The sequence below is a fragment of the Lolium perenne genome, chromosome 6, assembly GCF_019359855.2.
Source record: "Lolium perenne isolate Kyuss_39 chromosome 6, Kyuss_2.0, whole genome shotgun sequence".
Classification (NCBI taxonomy): domain Eukaryota; kingdom Viridiplantae; phylum Streptophyta; class Magnoliopsida; order Poales; family Poaceae; genus Lolium; species Lolium perenne.
Window position 1 is genome coordinate 33,260,970 of NC_067249.2, and position 22,844 is coordinate 33,283,813.

General features: G+C 43.0%; 1 protein-coding gene and 1 long non-coding RNA gene across 8 annotated transcripts; one reads left to right on the forward strand and one right to left on the reverse strand.

Annotated features, from left to right (window-relative positions):
* The first annotated feature begins 13,093 nt into the window (after positions 1–13,093).
* LOC127308943 (uncharacterized) lies at positions 13,094–18,134 on the forward strand. Of its 5 annotated transcripts, XR_007856865.2 has the most exons (4): positions 13,094–17,014; positions 17,401–17,507; positions 17,605–17,737; positions 17,884–18,134. XR_007856865.2 is itself a non-coding variant. In XM_071821574.1 (2 exons), exon 1 carries the CDS (start codon positions 13,158–13,160, stop codon positions 17,007–17,009), a length of 3,852 nt encoding a protein of 1,283 aa, XP_071677675.1. In that variant the 5' UTR covers positions 13,094–13,157; the 3' UTR covers positions 17,010–17,014; positions 17,401–17,700. The 5 variants fall into 5 exon arrangements, 2 of the variants coding, with proteins under 2 accessions (XP_071677675.1, XP_051195838.1); XR_007856864.2 differs by lacking the exon at positions 17,401–17,507; XR_007856866.2 differs by lacking the exon at positions 17,401–17,507 and having other exon boundaries at positions 17,609–17,737.
* Positions 18,135–19,391: 1,257 nt separating this feature from the next.
* LOC127308946 (uncharacterized) lies at positions 19,392–21,081 on the reverse strand. 3 transcript variants are annotated; one of them, XR_011746294.1, is made up of 4 exons: positions 20,746–21,081; positions 20,576–20,653; positions 20,346–20,444; positions 19,392–19,646 (listed from the first exon to the last, which is right to left on the reverse strand). It is a non-coding gene; the product is annotated as an uncharacterized lncRNA (long non-coding RNA). The 3 variants fall into 3 exon arrangements; XR_007856871.2 differs by lacking the exon at positions 19,392–19,646 and having other exon boundaries at positions 20,215–20,444; XR_011746293.1 differs by lacking the exon at positions 19,392–19,646 and having other exon boundaries at positions 20,215–20,447.
* Positions 21,082–22,844: the final 1,763 nt, after the last annotated feature.

Here is a 22,844-nt window from a genome sequence, read left to right on the forward strand (position 1 = left end):
TGAGGCTCACAAGATGTTACCTTAGTGATACTAGCCTCATGAGCTAACTTTAGCCCATCATAGGAAATTAGAAGGTCATCATGAGAGCCCGAGAGCTTTTTATGACTTTCTTCCAATTCCCTATAATTGCTAGTTAGCAACTCAAGTTGAGCCCTTAACTCAACATTCTCCTTTAAGATAGATGCTTCACAAGAAGTAGAGTTAGTAGCACAAGCATCAACAATAGTTTTCTCATTTTCATGCATATAGGATTCAATTTTTTGTGTAAGCATAAAATTAGTATGCTTCTCATCTTTTAGCTCATGCTTGAGGAGAGTGAATCTCATTTCCCCATTTTCAACATGGGACTCCAACTCCACTATGGTTCCCTATATTTATTCAAGGTATCCATAGAGTGTTCGAGATTAGCACGAGCTTCTTTATTACCATGAAGAGAAGCATGTACCATTGCCATATTATGCACCAAGGTATTATATTCTTCATCATTATCATCATCATCATTATCATCGTTAGAGGATGTGTTAGGAGTCAAAGTAGGAGATACCTTTGATCCTTTTGCCATAAGGCACATGTGCAAACCGGTGAATGAAGATGAAGATATTCTTGAATCCTCATTTGAAATCGTGTCTTGATCCATAGAGTGTTCGGTTTCCTCTACATTGTTAGTCAACAACCAACTAGAGGAAATAGAAGCATTTTGATTATGGGAACAAGACAAGGTAAGCATATCATCATGAGATCTATGTAAGCAATTTACACATGATATGCAAGGACTATCAACACGAGCATGTAGATTATTTTCAATGCTAGATGTGTTTAAGTCCAAAGAGGAAGCATTGCAATGGGATAGAGATGAAGAATCATCACTCTTGAGCACAATATCAACATTGCAATTTTCCTCACCACTCACCATATCATTACCTTGTGTCTTGCTACACGTTGGTGAAGTGGAAGAAGCTGATAACTCATCACGACCGGAGGTGGAAGCAACTTGGAGCTCTTCATGATGTGAAGGGGAAGAGAGCTCATCGGAGTCACCACCGACCAATTGAGAAGTGGATCCACCAAACATTTCCTTAAGCTTGATCCACATCTCATGAGACGATTTTCGCTTTATATATATCAAGAACCTACGAAAATCGGGTCTCAAGGAGAATAAAAGCTCATTAGATACTTGAGCTTCAAGATGTAAGTTTTTCTCATCCTCTAAAGATAGATTTTGAGAATCCATCGGAGGAGAAAAACCGACATCTAGAAATTGCTCTATATGTGGACACAAGGTCCGAAGATTACAAAGTAAGCAATTTTGCCACAAAAGATAATTTGTGCCATTAAAGACAATTGTGTCATTGTGCACTATACTAGCCGACATCTTTACTCTCAAGGCGGTGAAGCCTTAAACAAGGAGAGACCTTGCTCTGATACCAATTGAAAGATCGAGATGTCGCCTAGAGGGGGGGTGAATAGGCAATTAAAAACTCTTACGGATTTGTCTTGTAATAATGCGGAATTAAACTATCGTTTAGTTTACAAGCACAAACCCTAAATATGCTAAGCTCAACTAAGTGTAACAATAGCAACTAGAGCTAAGCAAGATAGGCACAAGATATATGTAGCACAAGTGATAGCAAGATATATGTACTTCAAGCACGATGGCTATCACAAGGAAAGAGAGCTCGGGTATAGAAATAACCGAGGCACGCGGAGACGAGGATGTATTCCCGTGTTCCCTTCCTTTGCAAGAAGGTACGTCACGTTTGGAGGAGTGGAGGTCCCACAAAGGATTCCCCGCGCCACGAAGGCTCACCCTATTCTCCGAACCACACCCACGAAGGATAATAGCCCTTTCCTTATGGTTAGCTTTTCCTCCGCTCCGGAGATGGCAAGCTCCACAACCACTTCACAAGCTCCACGAAGGAGAAGCCCGGGCCTCTTCACAATCTTCTTGAAGAGATCACCGGAGCACCAACCGCCAAGCCAACTAGGAGGTCTCCCTCCAAGAGTAACAAGCTCACGGTCTCTCACTCGAACTGATCATGGTGGAGAGCTCAACACTATGCAATGATGCAAAGCAAGAACACTAGAGGTGTTCAAATCCTTCACTCTCAAATCCCACCCAAACAACACATGCTAAGATGAGATTGGAGAGGAAGAACAATGGGGAAAGTCAACAAAAGACTCCAAGATCTAGATCCCAAGAGTTCCCCTCACTTAGAGAAGAAAAGGATTGGTGGAAGTGTAGATCTAGATCTCCTCTCTTAGATCCCTCAAGAAATAGCAAGAGTTATGGGAGGAATCAAAGGGGAGAGCAAGTTCTTCAAAATGCAACAATGGAGGAGAGAGAATGGGAAGAACTACTTGCTCAAGGTGGAAGAAAGGGCTATTTATATCTAGGGAGCAAGTATACCCGTTGGGGGAAAATACAGAGAAAAAGACAAGAAAAACGGCCAGAAAAAAATGCCCAGCCGGTGGCCCAGCCGGCTGACCGGGCCAGGCACTAAGGAGGCCGGCCTGGGATCCGGCCCAGCCGGACCAGCAGCCGGGCGGGGCGGCGCGCCGCACTGGGCGGCAGTTAGCCAGGCCGCGAGGTGGCAGGCCACGCCGTGGGCTGCGCGCGGGCATAGGCGGCCCGGCGAAGGCGCGATCGGTCGGGCCGGAGGGCGCGCCGGGCAGGCCGGACGCGGACCGGGCCTGTGGCCGGTCACGGGCCCAAACGCCACTGGACGCCGGTCCGGTTGGCGCCTGGTTGTGGACCGGGTGGGACGGTCGGCCGGCTGGCCCCTGCCCTTTTCTTTTTCTTCTTTTACCTTTTCTTTAATAACAAATGCTCCCGAACTCCGATTCGGATGAAACCAATTTTGTTTGGAAGATAACAACAAATACTATCTAATAGAAAGTGAAAACACAAGAATCTGTAGGAGGGGATTTTATCATGAATATAAAAGGTGGAACCTTATATCATGAATAACCGGTAAAATCACCCATCCTCGAAAACGCAATAGAAGATGCATGCTAACTCCGTTTTCGATGAACTTGGGCTTGTTGTAAAGCTAGCAACAAGCTCAAGAACCTCACACTGAGAAATACCAAGAAGCAATAATAATATGCAAATTATGCAAAGGATTGAGCTCCCTAAGACGATGTGATCAAGTTACCCAACCGAAAGCCCCTCTTGATAGTGCGGCTATCTATCCTATAATCCGGTCTCCCAACAACCACCTTGAGACCGGTAAAAGAAAACCTAGTAAGGCCATACCTTTGCCTTGCGCATCCCGCTTGATCTTGATGATAGCTCTTCACGCTCCACTCAAGCCAGAATGCCTCACTTGATCATTGTTGCTTTGTGAAGACTCACAAATGCTCCCCCATACACTATGATGGAAAAGCTTCATTGATGCACATCTTCACAAGTCCATTATCACCAAATGTACGGCAAGCTTCAAGCATGTGATTCACTTGAGATGCTCATCTTGAACTTGCCCAACTCAACCTTGTATCTTCACATACTCACTTAAGATAGAGCATGGCTAATATTGAGTTCCACATAAGAACTCCATCTTCATTTCTTCTTCTTGATCATATCACATATGTATCTTTAAATCGATGATCTTGATGCCAATACACAAGGTGTATCTTTATCTTCATGGCATCCATACTTGAATCCAACACATGGAATACAAGAAGTACCTGTGGAAAATTCCTTCATATAAACTCAATGAAAACATTAGTCCATAGGGGTTGTCATTAATAATCACTACTGCTGTCTTTGTTACTCTGCTGCTGTTATTTCATTACTGCTATTGCTATAAAACTGTTACTACTGATAAACTCTTGCGAGCAAGTCTGTTTCCAGGTGCAGCTGAATTGACAACTCCGCTGTTAAGGCCTCCAAGTATTCTTTGTCTCCCCTTGTGTCGAATCAATAAATTGGGTTATACTACCCGCGAAGACTGCTGCGATCCCCTATACTTGTGGGTCATCAAGACTGTTTTCTGGCGCCGTTGCCGGGGAGCATAGCTTTATTTGGAAGTTCACTTGGATTGATATTGTTCGCTGCAAATTCTCCATCATGGGTAAAGCTCGCGATTCTAAAGTCGCCATATTACCATCCACTACAAGAAAAGGTACAACTCTGAGTACCTCTGCTACACTTGATTCACCATCTGTGATAAGTCAACTTGTTTCACCGCCACAAGCTGGTACGTCTGCTGAATCTGAAAACTCTCATAATATTAATAATGTTTCTGCTATGCTTGATGATAGTGGTTCACTGGGATCCTTTCTAGATGCTACAATTGCTAGGTCTAGACAAATTGAAAATGCTGAAACTCCTAATGAAAATGCCACTACACCTGTTAGTTCACCTGAACTTGATTATTCTAGTGATGATCCTGATGAAGATTATGTGGAGCTTAATGATGATCTTATTAATAGATGCAATGTTATCACGATGCAAGAAACATTAAAAAGTTTCTTACACAATATCGTTAGACATAAGCTATCTCCTGATCCTGAATTTGCCACATCTCCTATATGCATTAAGGATAAAGATTATGATTTTTCTCTTGATCTATCTCATATAGCTATTGTAGAGAAAGCACCCTTTTGTGGTACTGAAAAAGAAAGTGCTGTAGAACATATGAATGAACTTTCTTCTATGAGTAGCTTGTTTTCTGATGATGACAAGATACGTACTTATTTTGTCATTAAAAATTTTCCTTTCTCATTAAAGGATGATGCTAAAACTTGGTATAATAATTTGTCTCCTGGTTCTATTAAAAGTCCAGCTGATTTGCGTGATGTTTTCTTTCGAAAATACTTTCCTGCTAGTGCTCAACATGCTGCTTTACAGAGAATTTATAGGTTTGACCAGGGAGATGAAGAGAAATTGCCTGCGGCATGGGCAAGATTTTGTTCTCTTACCAGAGCTCGACCTGGACATGATTTAGAAAAGAATGATCTACTTGATATATTTTATAGTGGACTAACCATTGAATCTAGAGCATATTTGTATAGCTATGCTGGTTGTGTTTTCAGGAAAAGAACTCCAGACGAAGCTGAAGAATTATTGGCTAGAATAAGCCGGAATCATGATGATTGGAATACACCTGAACCAACTCCAACGCCAATATTGAAGAAGAGGGGTTTAATTGAATTGAATGATGAAGATATGAGGGAAGCTAAGAAGTCTCTCAAGGAGAAAGGTATTAAATCCAAAGATGTGAAGAATCTACCTCCCATAGAAGAAATATGTGAGATAATTCCCCCTTCATCCATGATTGAGGTAAACTCCCTTCAACGCTTTACTATGGAAGATATTCCGTATTCAAAACCTCCTGCGCAATGCTTAGATGAGTTTGATAATTATATTGTTAAGCAAGAAAATTTTAATTTGAGAGTAGAGAATCATCTAATGGAAAATTCTCAAGCTATTAGCAAATTGCATGATATTGTGGAGAGAACCTCCAATGATGTTAAGATGCTTGTTAAACATTTTCAAATGATTCAAACTCAAATTGATCAACTCACTAAAGTGCAAAGTGACTTGCTAAAAAATAATTCTAAAGAGAAACATGCTTATGAAGTAACAACTAGAGGTGGTGTCTCTACCCAGGATCCTCTATATCCTGAAGGGCATCCCAAAAGAATTGAACAAGATTCTCAACGCATTGAACCTAGTGCTCTTTCTAAGAACAAAAAGAAGAAGAAACATAAAAATGTTGTAGAATCCTCTGAACCTGTTAATGATCCTAACAGTATTTCTATTTCTGATGCTGAAACTGAAAGTGGTAATGAACATGATAATGATAATGATAATGATAAGAATGATGCTTCTGATAAAGAAGAGGTTGAAGATGAACCTGAAAAAACATGATAAAATTAAAAAGTATACTAAAGAAGATTTTATTGCTAAGAAACATGGTAATGAAAGGGAACCTTGGGTACAAAAGCAAATGCCTTTTCCTGCTAAGAAACTAAAATCAAAGGAAGAAGAACACTATAATAAATTTTGTGATTGGATGAAACCTTTATTCTTGCAAATCCCTTTGACTGATGCTATTAAATTGCCTCCTTATTCAAAGTATATGAAAGATATTGTTACTAACAAAAGGAAAATCCCCAATGAGGAAATTTCCACTATGCTTGCTAATTACTCTTTCAATGGCAAGGTTCCGAAGAAGTTGGGCGACCCAGATATACCTACTATTCCTTGTTCTATTAAGAATAATTATGTTAAAACTGCTCTATGTGACTTGGGAGCCGGTGTTAGTGTTATGCCTTTTTCTCTTTATAAGAGGCTTTATTTAGATAAGCTGATACCTACTGATATATCTTTGCAAATGGCTGATAAATCTACTGCTATTCCTGTTGGTATATGTGAGGATGTTCCTGTTCAAGTTACTAATAACTGCTTGATATTAACTGATTTTGTTGTGTTGGAAATGCCTGAAGATGATAATATGTCTATTATTCTTGGGAGACCTTTTTCTTAACACCGCAGGGGCTGTTATTGATTGCAATAAAGGAAAGGTTACTTTCAATGTTGATGATAAGGAGCATACCGTCTATTTCCCCAAGAGGATTGATAAAGTATGTGGAGTCAATACTATTTCTAATGTGAGAACTATCAAAATTGGAACTATTGATTGTCCTATATATGAGCCTAAAGAAGGTTATCAAAGTCTTATGATTGGATCCATATCAATACAATTCAAGGTAACATGATTGATTTGAGGTTTATTTCTTCATATGCTATGTAAAATTTATTTGGTGGCAAGACTTGATCAACCTTGTTAACAAATACCTTTTATATGCATAGGGGGGGGGGGGGGGTAAACAACATCTCTTTCTTCCTCCACTTGTTTTATTTGCTGTAGCACTTCTTGATTTGCAAAGTTCCTTAGTTAATTAGAGATTTCAAAAAATTTCCTGGCCAGTAATAATAAACTTAATACCCAGAAATGTGCATTTTTCAAAGTTTTCAAAAATTCACAAAAATTATACCGTTGGTCCTATTTTTCGAAAATGCACCTGGGAGCACCAGAGGATGACCTGTGGGGCACCCCAGGGTGCCACACCACCAGCCGGCGCGGCCAAGGAGGGGGGCGCGCCACCCTGTGGTGTGGGCCCCTCCTTGCCCCACTACTTCATCTCTTCCTCCCAGACTCTTCTCTCTCCCGAAAAAATCGACACCAGCTTTCTCTCACTCGCGTTTTTGCTTAAGAGCTCAGGATTTTTCGATCTCTTTGCTCAGCCCAGATTTCTGTCTGAAATTTGGCACATTTGCTCTCCGGTATGTGACTCCTCCGCCTATCCAAGTAGAATTTTGTTTGGTTGAGTATATCTTGAATATTTTGCTGCAGTAGGTAACATTTTTAGTGAGCTTGCATGCTTGTTCTAAGTTGTATAAACTAGTTTTGATGCATGATTAGCACTCTAGCAAAGTTCCTATAGTAGTTCCCCTTGATTGTATGTCACCAAATCAAATTTTATATTGTATGTTGAAAAAATTTCAGAAAATGGAGTGGAATAGATATCAACTAAACCAACAAGAATTGGAGGTGCAACAAGTCATGAGAGTGAACCATGAGGAGGGAGTATACCCCTCTTACTACCCGTGCACAGATTTCATGAGAAGCGCAGGAATACTGGAAGATGTTCAGAGTCTAATTTCTCGTGCAGGGTTGAATGGTTTTGTTGATGGAGAACCATGCCAATATGCAAAATTGACTATGTCTGTTGTGCAGGACTTCCAGTTCAATTGGTCGCGATCTAACCCCATGGTTCAGTATAAGATTTATAATAAAACTGTCAACTTGCCATTCAATGATTTTTGTACAGCAATTGGAGTACCGCAATGGGGATCATGCGAGAAGATACGGGGATCGCCGCGAGAGCTCCTAAGCCTCTTCGAGATGATTTGTCATGGAAGGAGTTTCTCAGAGGATGGTGGTAAAATTACTAGCATTCAACTCCCAGCTATCCGCTACTTTGCTTATTTCATTACTAAATGCGTTCTTGCTAGAAAGAGTGGTGGTAAACTATCTATCCAAGATTTAGCTTTTCTAGTCATGCACCGTGCAAGGTAGTAAGACTTATAATTTGGGGGCATTGATAGCTTATAGACTTACTACTAACCGTGAGAAAGGTGGAATTTGTGGAGGTCTCATCGCTTCTCGTTTACTAGCTTTTCATAATGTAGAACCTCATCATCTTGATATTCAACTTTCCATAGAAAAACTTGACATAGTCTCTATGATTAAACATGAATTTGTTTCTGATTCATCTAATTTGGGTAACCTGTTCTACAAGATGACATTTTATAAGAAAGTTTGGAGAATAACTAAGAAAACTGAAAAACTAGTAAGATTGCCTGCGCCTGTTCTATTTAACCTTGATTCCAGGGAGGATTGGTTAGTCACAGAAGGTGCGCTGAATGCACACATAGAGGGAGGAGACCGTCATGCAAGAGACGACACGGAGGCCGAGGAACACCCCGACTCATCATCCGATGCCGCAAGTTCCTCGCATCAACACTTTGGGCATATGGAGCCTCCACGCTTTTCTTCTGCACAGGAACCTTACTATGACTACGCCATGCATTATCCACCGGCGAGGAACAGCGACCCTCGTTGGGGTTGAACTCCACTTAGGCCAAAAGCCTAAGCTTGGGGGGAGGTATACCGGCATTACTCATTCTTTGCATATTATGATTGCTGGATACTTGTATATACTTGTTTAGTTTGTTTGAGTGGTTTTCTAAAGAGAGGGAGATGATATTTGGGGAAGTGCTGCCTGAAAACAGATTCTGGACTGTTACCGAAAAAATTCCCAAAAATATCCAGAACAGTATTTTGCGAAGCCAATTTTTTTGCATGTTCCCCAGGTTGTTATCTAACTTTTATTAGTTGAACACTTTTCGATTTGAGCAGTGGAAGAATTTATTAAAAATCGAGTACTGTACTGCTGTCAAGTTTGACGAATTTCTGCTGCTTTGTGTTTATGCGAGTTTTCTAGTTTGCTATTTCTTATTTTTGGCTTTGTTTCTTTCCTAAAACACAAAAAGACCAAAAATATTTCTGTTGTTTCTCTTCATCATTTGTTTGCTTTGGTTTCTTGCATTTGTTTCGCTTTATTTGGTATTGCTAGTTTGCTATAAGAAAACCCAAAAAGATTTTGCTTTGTTTGCTTGTTTCCTTTTGTACTTGTTTCTAATTCGAAAACACCAAAAGTATTTGCTGTTCTTCTTTGGTTTGTAAAGTTCATCATGAGTTCAATAGTCTTCGGTGGCTGGAGCGTGGTTTTCATTCCATATTATCCAAGCTACACAAGTGAAAGGCAATAATGACGATCTACGACAATTGGATTGTGGTGAGAGGCTGGTATGAACTCTATTTGTTTTCATTTTTGTACATATACTCATCCATGTGAGCATGCTTAGTTGGTTCATGTGAGGTATATGTCATTTGAGAAAGTCTAGTAGTTCATGATCTCTCATGTTTAGCTCCAATTTATTAATATGAGTAGCATGTCATGGATGTTTGCTTCCATTGTTTTATTCATAAGTAGGTATGGCATTGTGGTATCCTCCTCTGAATGATTCATTTATATCGACTTGGCACATGCTCACGCATGCATATGACTGAACAAAAGTCAATTAAGCCTCAATGATTTATATTGCTTCAGAGTTCTTGTATCACTTTTATGCCTCCGTTAATTTATTTTGCCGCAAGCATGATTATGACAGTTACTGCTCTCTTGATTTGTCGCTCCCTAGTCTTTTGCTAGCCTTCACTTGTACTGAGCGGGAACGCTGCTCGTGCTTCCAAACACCTGAAAACCAAGTTGTTCCAAAGTGTCCACCATAAATACCTATGCATGGCATTTCAAACCATTCCAAGTAAATTCTCATGCGCTACCTTTAAAACCTTCAAAATGCTTCTCAATTTGTGTTAATGTTTCATAGCTCATGAGGAAGTATGTGGTGTTTAACTTTCAACCTTGTCATTTACTTTTGACGGACTTTCATTATGGACTAGTGGCACATCCGCTTATCCAATAATTTTGCAAAAAGAGCTGGCAATGGGGTTCCCAGTCCCAAACTAATTAACTTAAATAGACACTCCTCCATGGTATGTGATCGTTGGACGGCACCCGAAGGATTCGGTTAGCCATGGCTTGTGTAAGCAAAGGTTGGGGGGAGTGTCATCATAATAAAACTAAAATAAAAAGGCACTCCTTCATGGTATGTGATTGTTGGCAGGCACCCGAGGATTCGGTTAGCCATGGTTTGTGAAAGAAGGTTGGAAGGAGTGCCACATAAACATAAAAATAATTCATGGGAGCCGCTCTTGGGAGTCCGGTTGGCGAGGTAGTTGGTGTACCCATTACCATTCGTTGACAACAACAAACACCTCTCAAAATAATTTTACTCCTGTTTTAGAAATGAAAAGCTCTAGCGCATGTTAATCCCTGCTTCCCTCTGTGAAGGGTCAATCTTTTACTTTTGTGTTGTGTCTCCATTCTTTCTTTGAGCACTATCTTGAGAGCACAACTGTCATTCTTAGCATAATATGCTTGTCCCAAAATATGATTGATTGCGGTATAACTTTGATGCTTTTATCTTTGACAATCACTATTTCTAGTCTTTCTATGAACTTCAGAGGTGCCTGGGCATTTATGTTTTGCCGATCAAATACGGGCAAGCGAGATACCACTTTATCATACTCTCTTATGAACATTGCAATCCTGCTTATATACATGATTCATGATGCTTGTTATTAATTGTTGGTACCTCTCCATGGTTGACATAGCTGTTAGATGATCTTATTTGTATGCATCTCATTATGAACTGCCTAAGTGTTAGCCATAGCATGAGAATATATACATCATATGAGCAAATATGTTCGTGAAAGTTCTTTTATCGCTCAGTTGTTAACTGAATTGCTTGAGGACAAGCAATAAGCTAAGCTTGGGGGGAGTTGATACGTCCAAAACGTATCTACTTTTCCGAACACTTTTGCTATTGTTTTGTCTCTAATTTGTGTATTTTGGATGCAACTAACACAGACTAACGCTATTTTCAGCAGAACTGCTCTGGTGTCTCATTTTTGTGCAGAAATCCAACTTTCAGGAAAATCCTCGGAATTTATGCAGAAGGCCCTATTTTCACAGAATACTGACGGAGCCAGAAGGACAAGTCAGGTGGAGGCCCGAGGGCCCCACACCATAAGGCGGCGCGGCCCAGGGGGGGCCGCGCGGCCCTGTGGTGTGGCCCCCTCGGCCGGCCTCCGACGCCCTCCTTCGGACTATATATTGCCTTCGACCTAAAAACGCACGGAGAGAAGTCGAAGTCGCCAGAAAGCCTCCAGAACGCCGCCACATCGCGAAACTCCGTCTCGGGAGCCAGAAGTCTCCGTTCTGGCACTCCGCCGGGACGGGGAATTGGAGGAGATCATCGCCATCATCACCACCGACACCTCTCCATCAACCAGCCATGTTTCCCCCATCCATGTGTAAGTAATTCCCCCGCTGTAGGCCGAAGGGGATGGTAGGGATTGGATGAGATTGGTCATGTAATAGCATAAGATTGTTAGGGCATAGTGCCTAGTGTCCGTAATTGGTACTTTGATGATATTGTTGCATCTTGCTATGCTTAATGCTTGTCACTAGGGCCCGAGTGCCATGATCTCAGATCTGAACATGTTATTATTTCATCATGATATTCATTGTTTATGGTCTTACCTGCAAGTTGTATACACATGTCGCTGTCCGGAACCAATGGCCCCGAAGTGACAAGAATCGGGACAACCGGAGGGGATGGTAGTGATGTGAGGATCACATGTGTTCACGGAGTGTTAATGCTTTGCTCCGGTACTCTATTAAAAGGAGTACCTTAATATCCAGTAGATTCCCTTGAGGCCCGGCTGCCACCGGCTGGTAGGACAAAAGATGTTGTGCAAGTTTCTCATTGCGAGCACGTACGACTATAATTGGAACACATGCCTATTGATTGCTTTATACTTGGACACCGTTTTATTATTATCTGCAAATGCCCTGCTATGATTGTTACATGAGTTTCTCTCATCCATGCAACGCCCGTCATCCGTCCCCGTGCCTACAGTATTTTAATCCTGCTGTTTACTATAATCACTATCTGTCTTTGTTATTCTCGTGTTATTTCATTCTTGCTATTGCTATAAAACATTACCTCGATAAACTCTTGCGAGCAAGTCTGTTTCAGTGCAAATTTGAATTGACAACTCCGCTGTTAAGGCCTCCAAGTATTATTTGTCTCCCCTTGTGTCGAATCAATAAATTGGGTTATACTACCCGCGAAGACTGCTGCGATCCCCTATACTTGTGGGTCATCATGCCCCGACATAAAGTCCGATCGTCCCCTCAAGGACGCGTTTCGGCCGAGCTGAGTGCCATGTCGCCCACGCGGCTAAAGCCACCACCCAAACTGTGGCAAGCCGCGTCCCCGCACCATATAGATGTTGTCGTACCGCCTCTTGAGGCCGCCGCCCCGACTCTCTGCAACCTACCTGAGGCTGCCGCATATACACATCCTCCATCCCAGATGGCACGGCAACACATCACGACAGGCAAAACACCATCGCTGAGGGAAGGTCATGCACTCCAAAGACGATGCCTCCAAGAAGGGAAGCGATGAGACCGCTGCTGTCGCCCGCTCCGGCCAAGGCCAGAGCTTGGTAGGAGCTCCACGATGAAGCCTTCAAGAAGGGGAACGGTGGCTCGAGGTGTCGCCATCGTCGGCACCGACCAAGTCGGGCGGAGTTTTCACCCAGAGCAAGCTCCCTTGGTTTGACGATTTGGTGCTCTAAAAGTCTTCTCAAACCTTAGTATGACATGTCAAATTCTGTTTGAATTTGGTGTTGGTTCATTCCGTCGGTGGGAAATAAGGCGGATCCTGATTTCCCAAAACCAACTTGCCAGATTGTTCCCTGACCGAATCAACGGCCAAGATTATTCCACGAAGCAAGATTTATCTGGATCCCATTTAATACAACACAGGTGGTTTGCCCGATCCGAAGTCCAAAGTCCAAAGTCCAAACCCATTTCTTCTTTCTTCCTCAATCTCGCCTCCCCTCAAATCTCTCTTTCTCGCGAAACCCTAGCCCCGCGCGGCCGCCATGGACGGAATCGACGCGGAGCTCGCGCGCGCGCAGGACGAGCGCCGGAAGCTGGAGGAGGCCCTGGCGGCGGGCGCGCCCATGGCCGTCTCCTCCGTCACCTTCGACAAGGACCTCTACGGCGGGGGCGCCTCGGGGCCCGACCGATTCGCCGGCTACGACACCTCCATCCCGGCCTCCGAGGACGACGCGCCCGAGGATGACAGCGCCGATCCCGCCGCTGCCAACCCGGCCGCGCGCCGCCTCGCGTCTTACACGGGTCACGCCCTCGCCGCCGCCGACATCCCCCGGTCGGACGACGACGGGGTCCCCGCCAAGAGGTCCCAGCGCATCATCGACCGCGAGGACGATTACCGGCGCCGCCGCCTCGACCGCATCATCTCGCCCGAGCGCCATGACCCCTTCGCCGCCGGGGAGAAGACCCCGGACCCCTCCGTCAGGACCTACGGTGACGCCATGCGCGAGAGCAAGGTGCAGCAGGAGAAGGAGCACGTGCTGCGCGAGATCGCTAAGAAGAAGAGGGAGGAGGAAGAGAAAGTCAAGGAGAAGAAGGCTGCTGCGCCTGAGCAGCCACCAGCCGCTGCGCCAACGAAGCGGCGCAACAGGTGGGATCAGTCGCAGGACGGCGATGCTGGTGTTGGGGCCAAGAAGGCGAAGACCGGCTCGGACTGGGATGCACCTGACGCAACTCCGGGGATTGGACGCTGGGATGCCACCCCTGGGCGTGTTGGAGATGCCACGCCCTCTGTGAGGAGGAACAGGTGGGACGAGACGCCAACTCCAGGGAGGATGGCTGATGCAGATGCAACCCCAGCAGCTGGTGGCATTACTCCAGGAGCCACACCTTCTGGTGCGTGGGATGCTACTCCTAAGCTGCCTGGTGGGCTTGTCACACCGACCCCCAAGAAGCAGAGGTCGCGGTGGGATGAGACGCCGGCGAGTATGGGGAGTGCAACGCCTGGTGGTACGGCAGCGACGCCTGCGTCTTACACTCCTGGAGCAACGCCGTTTGGAGCAGAAAACCTTGCGACACCAACACCTGGCCACCTTGCTCATGGTGCGGTGACCCCGGAGCAGTGGCAGCTCATGAAGTGGGAGAGGGACATTGAGGAGCGCAACAGGCCTCTCACTGATGAGGAGCTTGACTCCATGCTCCCGCAGGAGGGGTACAAGATTCTTGAACCTCCAGCTTCGTACCAGCCAATACGTACTCCGGCGAGGAAGCTGCTTGCTACGCCAACACCTCTGACCACACCACTTTATAATATTCCAGAGGAGAATCGTGGACAGCAGTATGATGTGCCCAGGGAAATGACTGGTGGGTTGCCAGACATGAAGCCAGAAGATTACCAGTACTTTGGACCATTGCTGGATGAGGACAACGAGGAGCAGCTAACCCCAGAGGAGCAGAAGGAGAGGAAGATCATGAAACTTTTGTTCAAGGTTAAGAATGGCACGCCCCCGCAGCGGAAGACAGCACTCCGGCAGCTCACAGACAAAGCACGGGAATTTGGTGCTGGTCCTCTGTTCAATAAAATCCTGCCATTGCTCATGCAACCAACACTTGAGGACCAGGAGCGGCATCTCCTGGTGAAGGTCATTGATAGGGTGCTGTATAAACTGGATGAGCTGGTCCGTCCATTTGTGCACAAGATTCTGGTGGTTATTGAACCACTACTGATTGATGAGGATTACTATGCTCGTGTTGAGGGCAGGGAGATTATTTCAAACCTGAGCAAAGCTGCTGGTCTTGCTACAATGATTGCTGCCATGAGACCAGATATTGATAACATTGATGAGTATGTGAGAAATACAACTGCTAGGGCATTCAGTGTGGTTGCTTCTGCTTTGGGTATCCCAGCCCTCCTTCCATTCTTGAAGGCTGTCTGTCAGAGTAAGAAGTCATGGCAAGCTCGGCACACTGGTATCAAGATCTGTCAGCAGATTGCTATTCTCATGGGCTGCGCTGTTCTGCCTCACCTTAAGAGCCTAGTTGAGATTATTGAGCATGGTCTTAGTGATGAGAACCAGAAAGTACGGACGATCACTGCCCTCTCTCTCGCTGCACTTGCTGAAGCTGCTGCACCCTATGGTATAGAAAGTTTTGATAGTGTGTTGAAGCCTCTCTGGAAGGGTATCAGATCTCACCGTGGAAAGGTTCTTGCTGCCTTCTTGAAGGCTATTGGTTTCATCATACCTCTTATGGATGCTCTGTATGCCAGTTACTACACTAAGGAGGTGATGCAAGTCCTAATTAGGGAATTCCAGTCTCCAGACGAAGAGATGAAGAAGATTGTCCTGAAGGTTGTTAAACAGTGTGTCAGTACAGAGGGTGTTGAGGCTGATTATATCCGGTCTGACATCCTTCCAGAATTCTTCAAACACTTCTGGGTTAGGAGGATGGCTCTAGATCGTAGGAACTATAAGCAACTTGTGGAAACAACCGTGGAGATGGCAAACAAGGTGGGAGTTACTGGTATCGTTGGTAAGATTGTGGAGGATCTGAAAGATGAAAGTGAGCCTTATAGGAGAATGGTGATGGAAACAATTGAGAAGGTGGTGGCTAATTTGGGTGCCTCAGATATTGATCCTCGTCTGGAGGAGCTACTTATTGATGGCATCCTGTATGCTTTCCAAGAGCAGACAAGTGATGATGCAAATGTAATGCTTAATGGTTTTGGAGCGGTTGTGAATGCACTTGGCCAGAGGGTCAAGCCTTACCTTCCTCAGATATGTGGTACCATCAAGTGGCGGTTGAACAACAAGAGCGCAAAAGTTAGGCAGCAAGCTGCTGATTTGATCTCAAGGATAGCCATTGTGATGAAGCAGTGTCAGGAGGAGCAGCTTATGGGTCATCTGGGTGTTGTGCTGTATGAGTACTTGGGAGAGGAGTATCCTGAGGTACTGGGTTCAATTCTTGGAGCTTTGAAGGCTATTGTTAATGTCATTGGTATGACCAAGATGACACCGCCTATCAAGGATCTTCTACCTCGGTTGACCCCCATCTTGAAGAATAGGCATGAGAAGGTCCAAGAGAACTGCATTGATCTAGTTGGTAGGATTGCTGATCGTGGAGCAGAATTTGTACCAGCAAGGGAGTGGATGAGGATTTGCTTTGAGCTGCTGGAAATGTTGAAGGCTCACAAGAAGGGCATCAGAAGAGCTACTGTGAACACATTTGGTTATATTGCAAAGGCAATTGGGCCACAGGATGTGCTGGCCACTCTGTTGAATAACTTGAAAGTGCAGGAGCGGCAGAACCGTGTTTGCACTACTGTAGCAATTGCTATTGTTGCTGAAACTTGCTCGCCTTTCACAGTTTTGCCTGCCCTCATGAATGAGTACCGGGTTCCGGAGCTCAATGTCCAGAATGGTGTTTTGAAATCTCTCTCATTTCTCTTTGAGTATATTGGTGAGATGGGCAAAGATTACATATATGCTGTCACTCCCTTGCTTGAAGATGCTCTAATGGACAGGGATCTAGTTCACCGGCAAACTGCTGCATCTGCTGTTAAACATATGGCTCTAGGGGTTGCTGGCTTGGGCTGTGAAGATGCTCTTGTCCATTTGCTTAACTTTATCTGGCCCAATATATTTGAGACATCTCCTCATGTCATAAATGCTGTCATGGAGGCTATTGAGGGAATGAGAGTTGCTCTAGGTGCAGCTGTGGTTCTGAATTATTGCCTCCAAGGTCTTTTCCATCCAGCAAGGAAAGTACGTGAAGTATATTGGAAGATCTACAACTCGCTATATATTGGTGCACAAGATGCACTTGTTGCTTCTTATCCTGCACTGGGGGATGATGGAGACAATATCTTCAGCCGTCCAGAGCTAGCCATGTTCGTCTGATCAACGTGAGTCTTTCTTCTTTCTTTATTCTTAATGCTGTGTGTACGCATTGAAATTACTGCTATAAGATATGTAGTTCGTAACTTTGGATCAGACATTTCATATTTTACTAGTCTTTGGTGCTCGATTCCTCCTATGTGCCAGTTTCCTTATAGTTTTACCTTGGGTATTGAGTTCTCATAAATTTGTGCTGTTCATGAACAAATTTACATTCCGATCCAGGCTATGCCAGTTGGCCTTAGAGCAGTTGTTAACCTGTTGAAGTGATGTTTTACTTAAAACATTAATTGGTTTTCTGTTAACACTTCATATCTCATTTGCTTTTATAATACTCCTTGCACCACTAGGTGTCTTTGCTGGAGTACCTTTTTCTAAAACTATACTGGTTCAGTTTTTTAGGTATGGATAAATAATTGCCCCACTAGGAGATTGGAACTCCTTGCCCCAGTCACTGAGTCAGGCTGCAAGGTCATTTGACCATTTCAGCTGTAGCAAGTGGTGCTTAACTTGTGCCGTCATGTTTCCTTTTGCATTTTGTTGCATTTTTTTCTGCTCTATACAAAAGCAAGAATCTGATGTGCAAACTCATTGGCAGGCAGGATGTGCATGTCCATGTACCGACATCCATATGCATCAATGCATGTGGAGCTTGAACTGGGGTGGTATTTGAATTAGAGCACACATTTAATTACTCGGTGTTGTTGTTGTGATGTCTGTCTTTATTGAAGGTGCATTTTTGTATTTGCAGGCTTGTTCCTTCCGGAAGGGGGTGCAATCTTTAAGAAATGCTCTTTATTTCCTGGTTTACTGTATTGCTAAATTGTTTCTGAGATCCGATGCGCTAACCGTTTCCTGAACTGCTGTGTTTTTTCAGGGTGTTTCGGTCCAAGTATCTCGCTGAATCTTATCTGGATTCAAGACGGGTCAGAGTAGTTGGAGCGTATAATAGTCCTGTTGTCAAGAGTGAAGACAATTTTATCATCTTATATTTATGTAATATATTTGTTATGGTATCTATTACCGTTCTCAAAACTTTGTGTTAACAATGTTTTGTAATGGTGTAAATCATTGAGTTATGTACTGTGACGGTTCTGCAACATGGTTATGCTTTAAACGATTTGCCTAGCTTGTATTGTGTTCAGTTGATGACCTGCTGTGTTGCATCTCTTCTATGCTTGGATTATATTGTTATGCTGTGATTAAATTTACAAAGGAGTTCGAGAATGTTGTTGACATGACTTAGTTAGCCAAAATGTGCTTCACTACAATGAGAAAAGTTCAAAACATTTATTTTTTGAATATATTTGAATATCTATCCTCGCTGGTTGATGTTTTTGATTTGATCTAATTTTCTCGTTTACAGGCATTTCAGGATTTTTATGTGTAGCTCTTGTGGTGTCACCGTTAGCAAATTGATGAGCTTAGAAACAGTGATACCGTTGTGGCTGGGTATGTATCATCGAGAAGACCATGGATTTTGAACACCTTTTGCCTGTGTCGCGAAACCTGATCTGGCCTCTCTCCTCCCCCACATTGCCGATGGCCATGGTCGCCGGCAAGTAGGATGGAGGTCCGGTGTCTCTTAGTTACTGTTTCCTGTTGGTGTAGTATTCAGTATTCACAGTAAAGCCGGAGCAGATTTATTACTTCTCATTTGTTTTTCAAGTGGGCATAGAAGTTGTTCAGGATTGGTGTGCGCACTGGACTCCCTGGGGCCAGGGATCTCGACTCTCTTCCCCCTTTCCTCTTGATGCTGCTCGGGAGAAGCGGGGCTCCGCTGGCTTCTCGGTTCTTCTCTGTATGCTTCCGTGTAGGATTGGATGACAACTTGGTGGATCTGAAGATTTTTACCAACCCGTCTCTCTATATTGAATTTAATCTTGTCTAACATCTCTATAAAGAAGAAATAATTTTTACCATATTGTTCTAATAATTTTCTTACCGTGTATTCGACGTCGGATGAAGTGGGAGGGGGACTATTACCCACAGGCTACAAAGTATTAACAAAACTGTAGGTTAGCTCAATAGGATAGTGTTAAACACATATGTCACTGAGATCAACTTGCAAAATTATTCACGAAGTTATGCACATCAAAATATTTTAGTTCAACCTAAGTGAGCTTTTCTGAGGTGATATGGACAACCAAATTCATATGCATGGTTACCGGAATTCCAGCTCACGACTCGGCCACATCGGCGCCTATAGACTCATTAGCCCCGCCAGCAAAATCCAGTGCCGCTTCACCAGCTCATGGAAGCACATAAATTTGACGTAGTTGTACTTGAACTGCAAGTGGTACTTTTCACCAGCAGGGTTGTCCATGTCCGAAATGTACTACTCATTGTTCTGGTCACATGTGCCCACTCGTCAAGGTTGTTTTGTAGAACTAGATGACCGGTTGCGCTATCGCGCAAATGGAAGAATCAAGTAATAATTTAAACCATAAGATTTAGCTCCATCATCATCCGACTGCGTGCATTGGAGAAAATGTCCTCGACAGCCCCTTTGCCTTTCGTTGGCTACTCCTTCTGCCCTCTATTTGATGGTTCCTTCCGCCTCTCCTACATACTCCTCTTCCTCTTCCGACCCCTTAGACCCACCCATCAATCCAGCATCATAGCATTGCCGTTAGGGGTCTGGATTGAACATATATTAAGTAAACTAAAGAAAACATTTATTTGATATAGGCGAAAGACCATTGCGCCACTGGCTCAAAGGCTGGAATCACGTCATAATATTACTTGAGCATAAATTATCCTCTATGTTAACCATAGGTTGTAAGTAGAACAGTGCCTAGTCAATTTAAATCTTGTAAGTAAATAGATGTATGACATACATGGTGGGATCCTTGATTCATAGAATGGGTAGTGTATAATAGTATTAGCTGCTAACAGTAATTAATATATTTGATTAACCACCTACAGGAATACAGGTCTCATGGTACTCATATTTAGTGAAACATGAAATCATATTTACAAAGAAGTTTAAGTAGCTGACATAGATCAGTAAAATTGTCTCAAGGCACGCTGAGACCTCTGAAATCTGCCGGTTCCAGCTTCAAGCAGATGCACAATTTAGTCTCATAGTAGCTATTGACATACGCTTAATTCTGCCATCGATAACCCATTGCGCCCGGCTCAAAGGTAAAATAAAGACAATATTGTGATCATAAATTTTATCCATGGTGTTATATATGACTGAGAATTATTGGGTTTAAACCGTGAGATCCCAGTTAGCCACCCATCATAGATTGCAACATAGATAGATACAACAGGTGGTCCATCTAAAACTAATATAGTCATAAATATAATACAGAACATAGGTGGCACTAACACCTGCAATGATTGTTGGTTGTGGACTACATGCTCCCTCTTCTTTGGTGTGCTCCTCTTCTCTTCTCCTAAGCCGTCGCCGCTGGTTCGTCGCTATGACCTCTGCTAAAATGAGGGAAAAAACGAATCCACGAGAGAAGTAAATATCTTCAAGACCCTAACAACGATACTATCGTATAAGTGTAACTATCATGCTATTGTTTTGAGAACATAATGCAAATATAGATTCATACCATCATGCTATCTTTTTAAGTCCCACAAAGTGAGCATCAAGAACTGAGCTTTCATTAATCATGTAACTGAATGATAAACTGCAGGTGAAAATAACTCAGAGCTATGGGGAAGGAAGAACTCTTCACTAACAAAAAATCAATACCAAGCTGAAATACTGAAGGTAGCATACATATCTGCATTACTGCCCGCCTCATCAGGAATTTGGGACTTCAAGAGTTGTACCACGAGGTGCACATAATTTAATCTACATCATTCATATGAATCATTCAACAATTATTGTTGGAGTTCAAAAGAGGTCTAAAGCAGCTTGTAGAAAGCGGTGTGCAAGAATAGAATTAAGACTTGCATCAAGTCCTATGCATCTTCCTTAAACGATATGTTGACCATCAATGCTCTATCAAGAGAGGATGGAACACTTAATGTTGGTTATTTTTCCTTTTAAGTGAGATGTCTTAAACGTGTCTTGCATTTGAATGGAATAAACATTGGCGAGGAAGTTTATTAGTCAAAGAAACAAAGCAGCAGAACTTAAGTAACTGGTTATTAACCTTATTTAGTCGTGCAAGCTGCACTCCTCTAGGGCTTCAATATCTTCTTGCAAAGAGAAAATACATAAACACCATTTCTAGGAGCAAAGGAAATATTACTCCGGGAATCTCCATTTCCAAAAACTATGTTGCATTGCACAGGTAGAAGATACTGACAACCTTTAATGGATTTAATGAAGCTTTATGTTCCTTCACCAACTTCAAAAGAATTAGATAGTTGCATTCAATATAACCCAGTACTACGCTGCTTGTTTCACAAATCAAATAAAGACACACTTCAACGCGTCACTGTAGGAGTAGGCTTCTTATCACATCAATGCTTGTTTGTAACTCGGTTCTCACCGTCAGGCAACAAGAATGTTTGGAGGCACCAGGCATCTTCCTATTTCTCTTTCATCTGCTCCTTGTGCCACATCTTCCGCTTCCACGAGCTACAGATCTTTGGGGAAGAAAGCCACTCTTGTTTCTATGTTGACCAACAAATTTGGAGGGGGCAAGAATAAATGATCCTACTATGTATACAACCGAACATAAATATAAGTCGGGACGTTAGACAATGTAATGAAGAGTGGAGCTATTTTTAGGCTTATACAATTTTAAAGTACTGTCTCTTGTCTATTTAACCAATATTCCATAATACAGTAGGAGGCTATCCCCAAATATTGTTTTAAGGTTGCTCTTTTGTGCACAATATATCACAACACAGTTCAAGGGTAAGCAATGTGCCAAAATACAGAATACACTTATAAGGAGATACCCAAATTCAGACATCAATCACTCATAAAAAGTTACACTATAAACGAAACTCTATACGCACTATGCATATCTAGGAGACATTATAATAGAAACAGTGTATGTATCCGAATGTTTGCATTCATATTTAATTAAAGCACCATTCCTCGTTTAAAAAAAGTTAACCGCGATTCCTAGTGTAAAAGCACAAGCTTCAACCCAACAGATGTCAAACAGAATAACTAACCCCCATGAAAAACAAAGAACAAGAGAATTCACATGCAAAAACAATTACCCGACCTATTCTCCTTGAGGGTGCATATCTTCTAGATCATCCATGTCATTTTCTTGAAGATAGATGAGAGTCAAGGTGGGCAACTGATAAGTACATGATATACAGTGGCTTTCTGAGATCATTGAACCACCATGATTATTTATTCAAATTGGGAAATAGAACCTACATCAAGCCACCAATTTTGAAGATCGAGTGACTTATCTAACACTGAAGACTGTCCATAGGTTGCTCAATTGTGCCTGATTATTTTAGAAATTAGCAACTATAGGTAACTCTTGAGTCTGCTCTTTTTCTTGCTCCCATAGCACCACATCGGGGAGGGGTTGGAACCAGCTGTAGCTGCTAGTGTACCTGGATCCAGTGTTGTGTGAGTGTCGCACTCCATAGAAACAATGTCGTACAAAAAAACTCCATGGAGTAAGAATGGCTATTTTGAAGATGGTGGTCTCCTACCTCCTCCGAATCACCTTCATGTGACACATCTCTTTGCTCAAATCCATGTCAAAGCTACAAAAAGAAAACCAAATCATCATCAACATCAACAATTTTAACAAGCTGAATAACAAACTGGATCTAGAGAAGATGAATGAGAGCTGGTTCCAATCTCTTTGCAAGTTCAAGCATGAGAAATGACCACCACAAAGCACAATAGATAACAAATGACCGTAAGGGAGTAGCTACTGCTGATATAGT

What these genes read in the sequence shown, in the direction of transcription:
- LOC127308943 (XM_071821574.1), top strand. Translation starts at nt 13,158, where the DNA reads ATGGACGGAATCGACGCGGAGCTCGCGCGCGCGCAGGACGAGCGCCGG.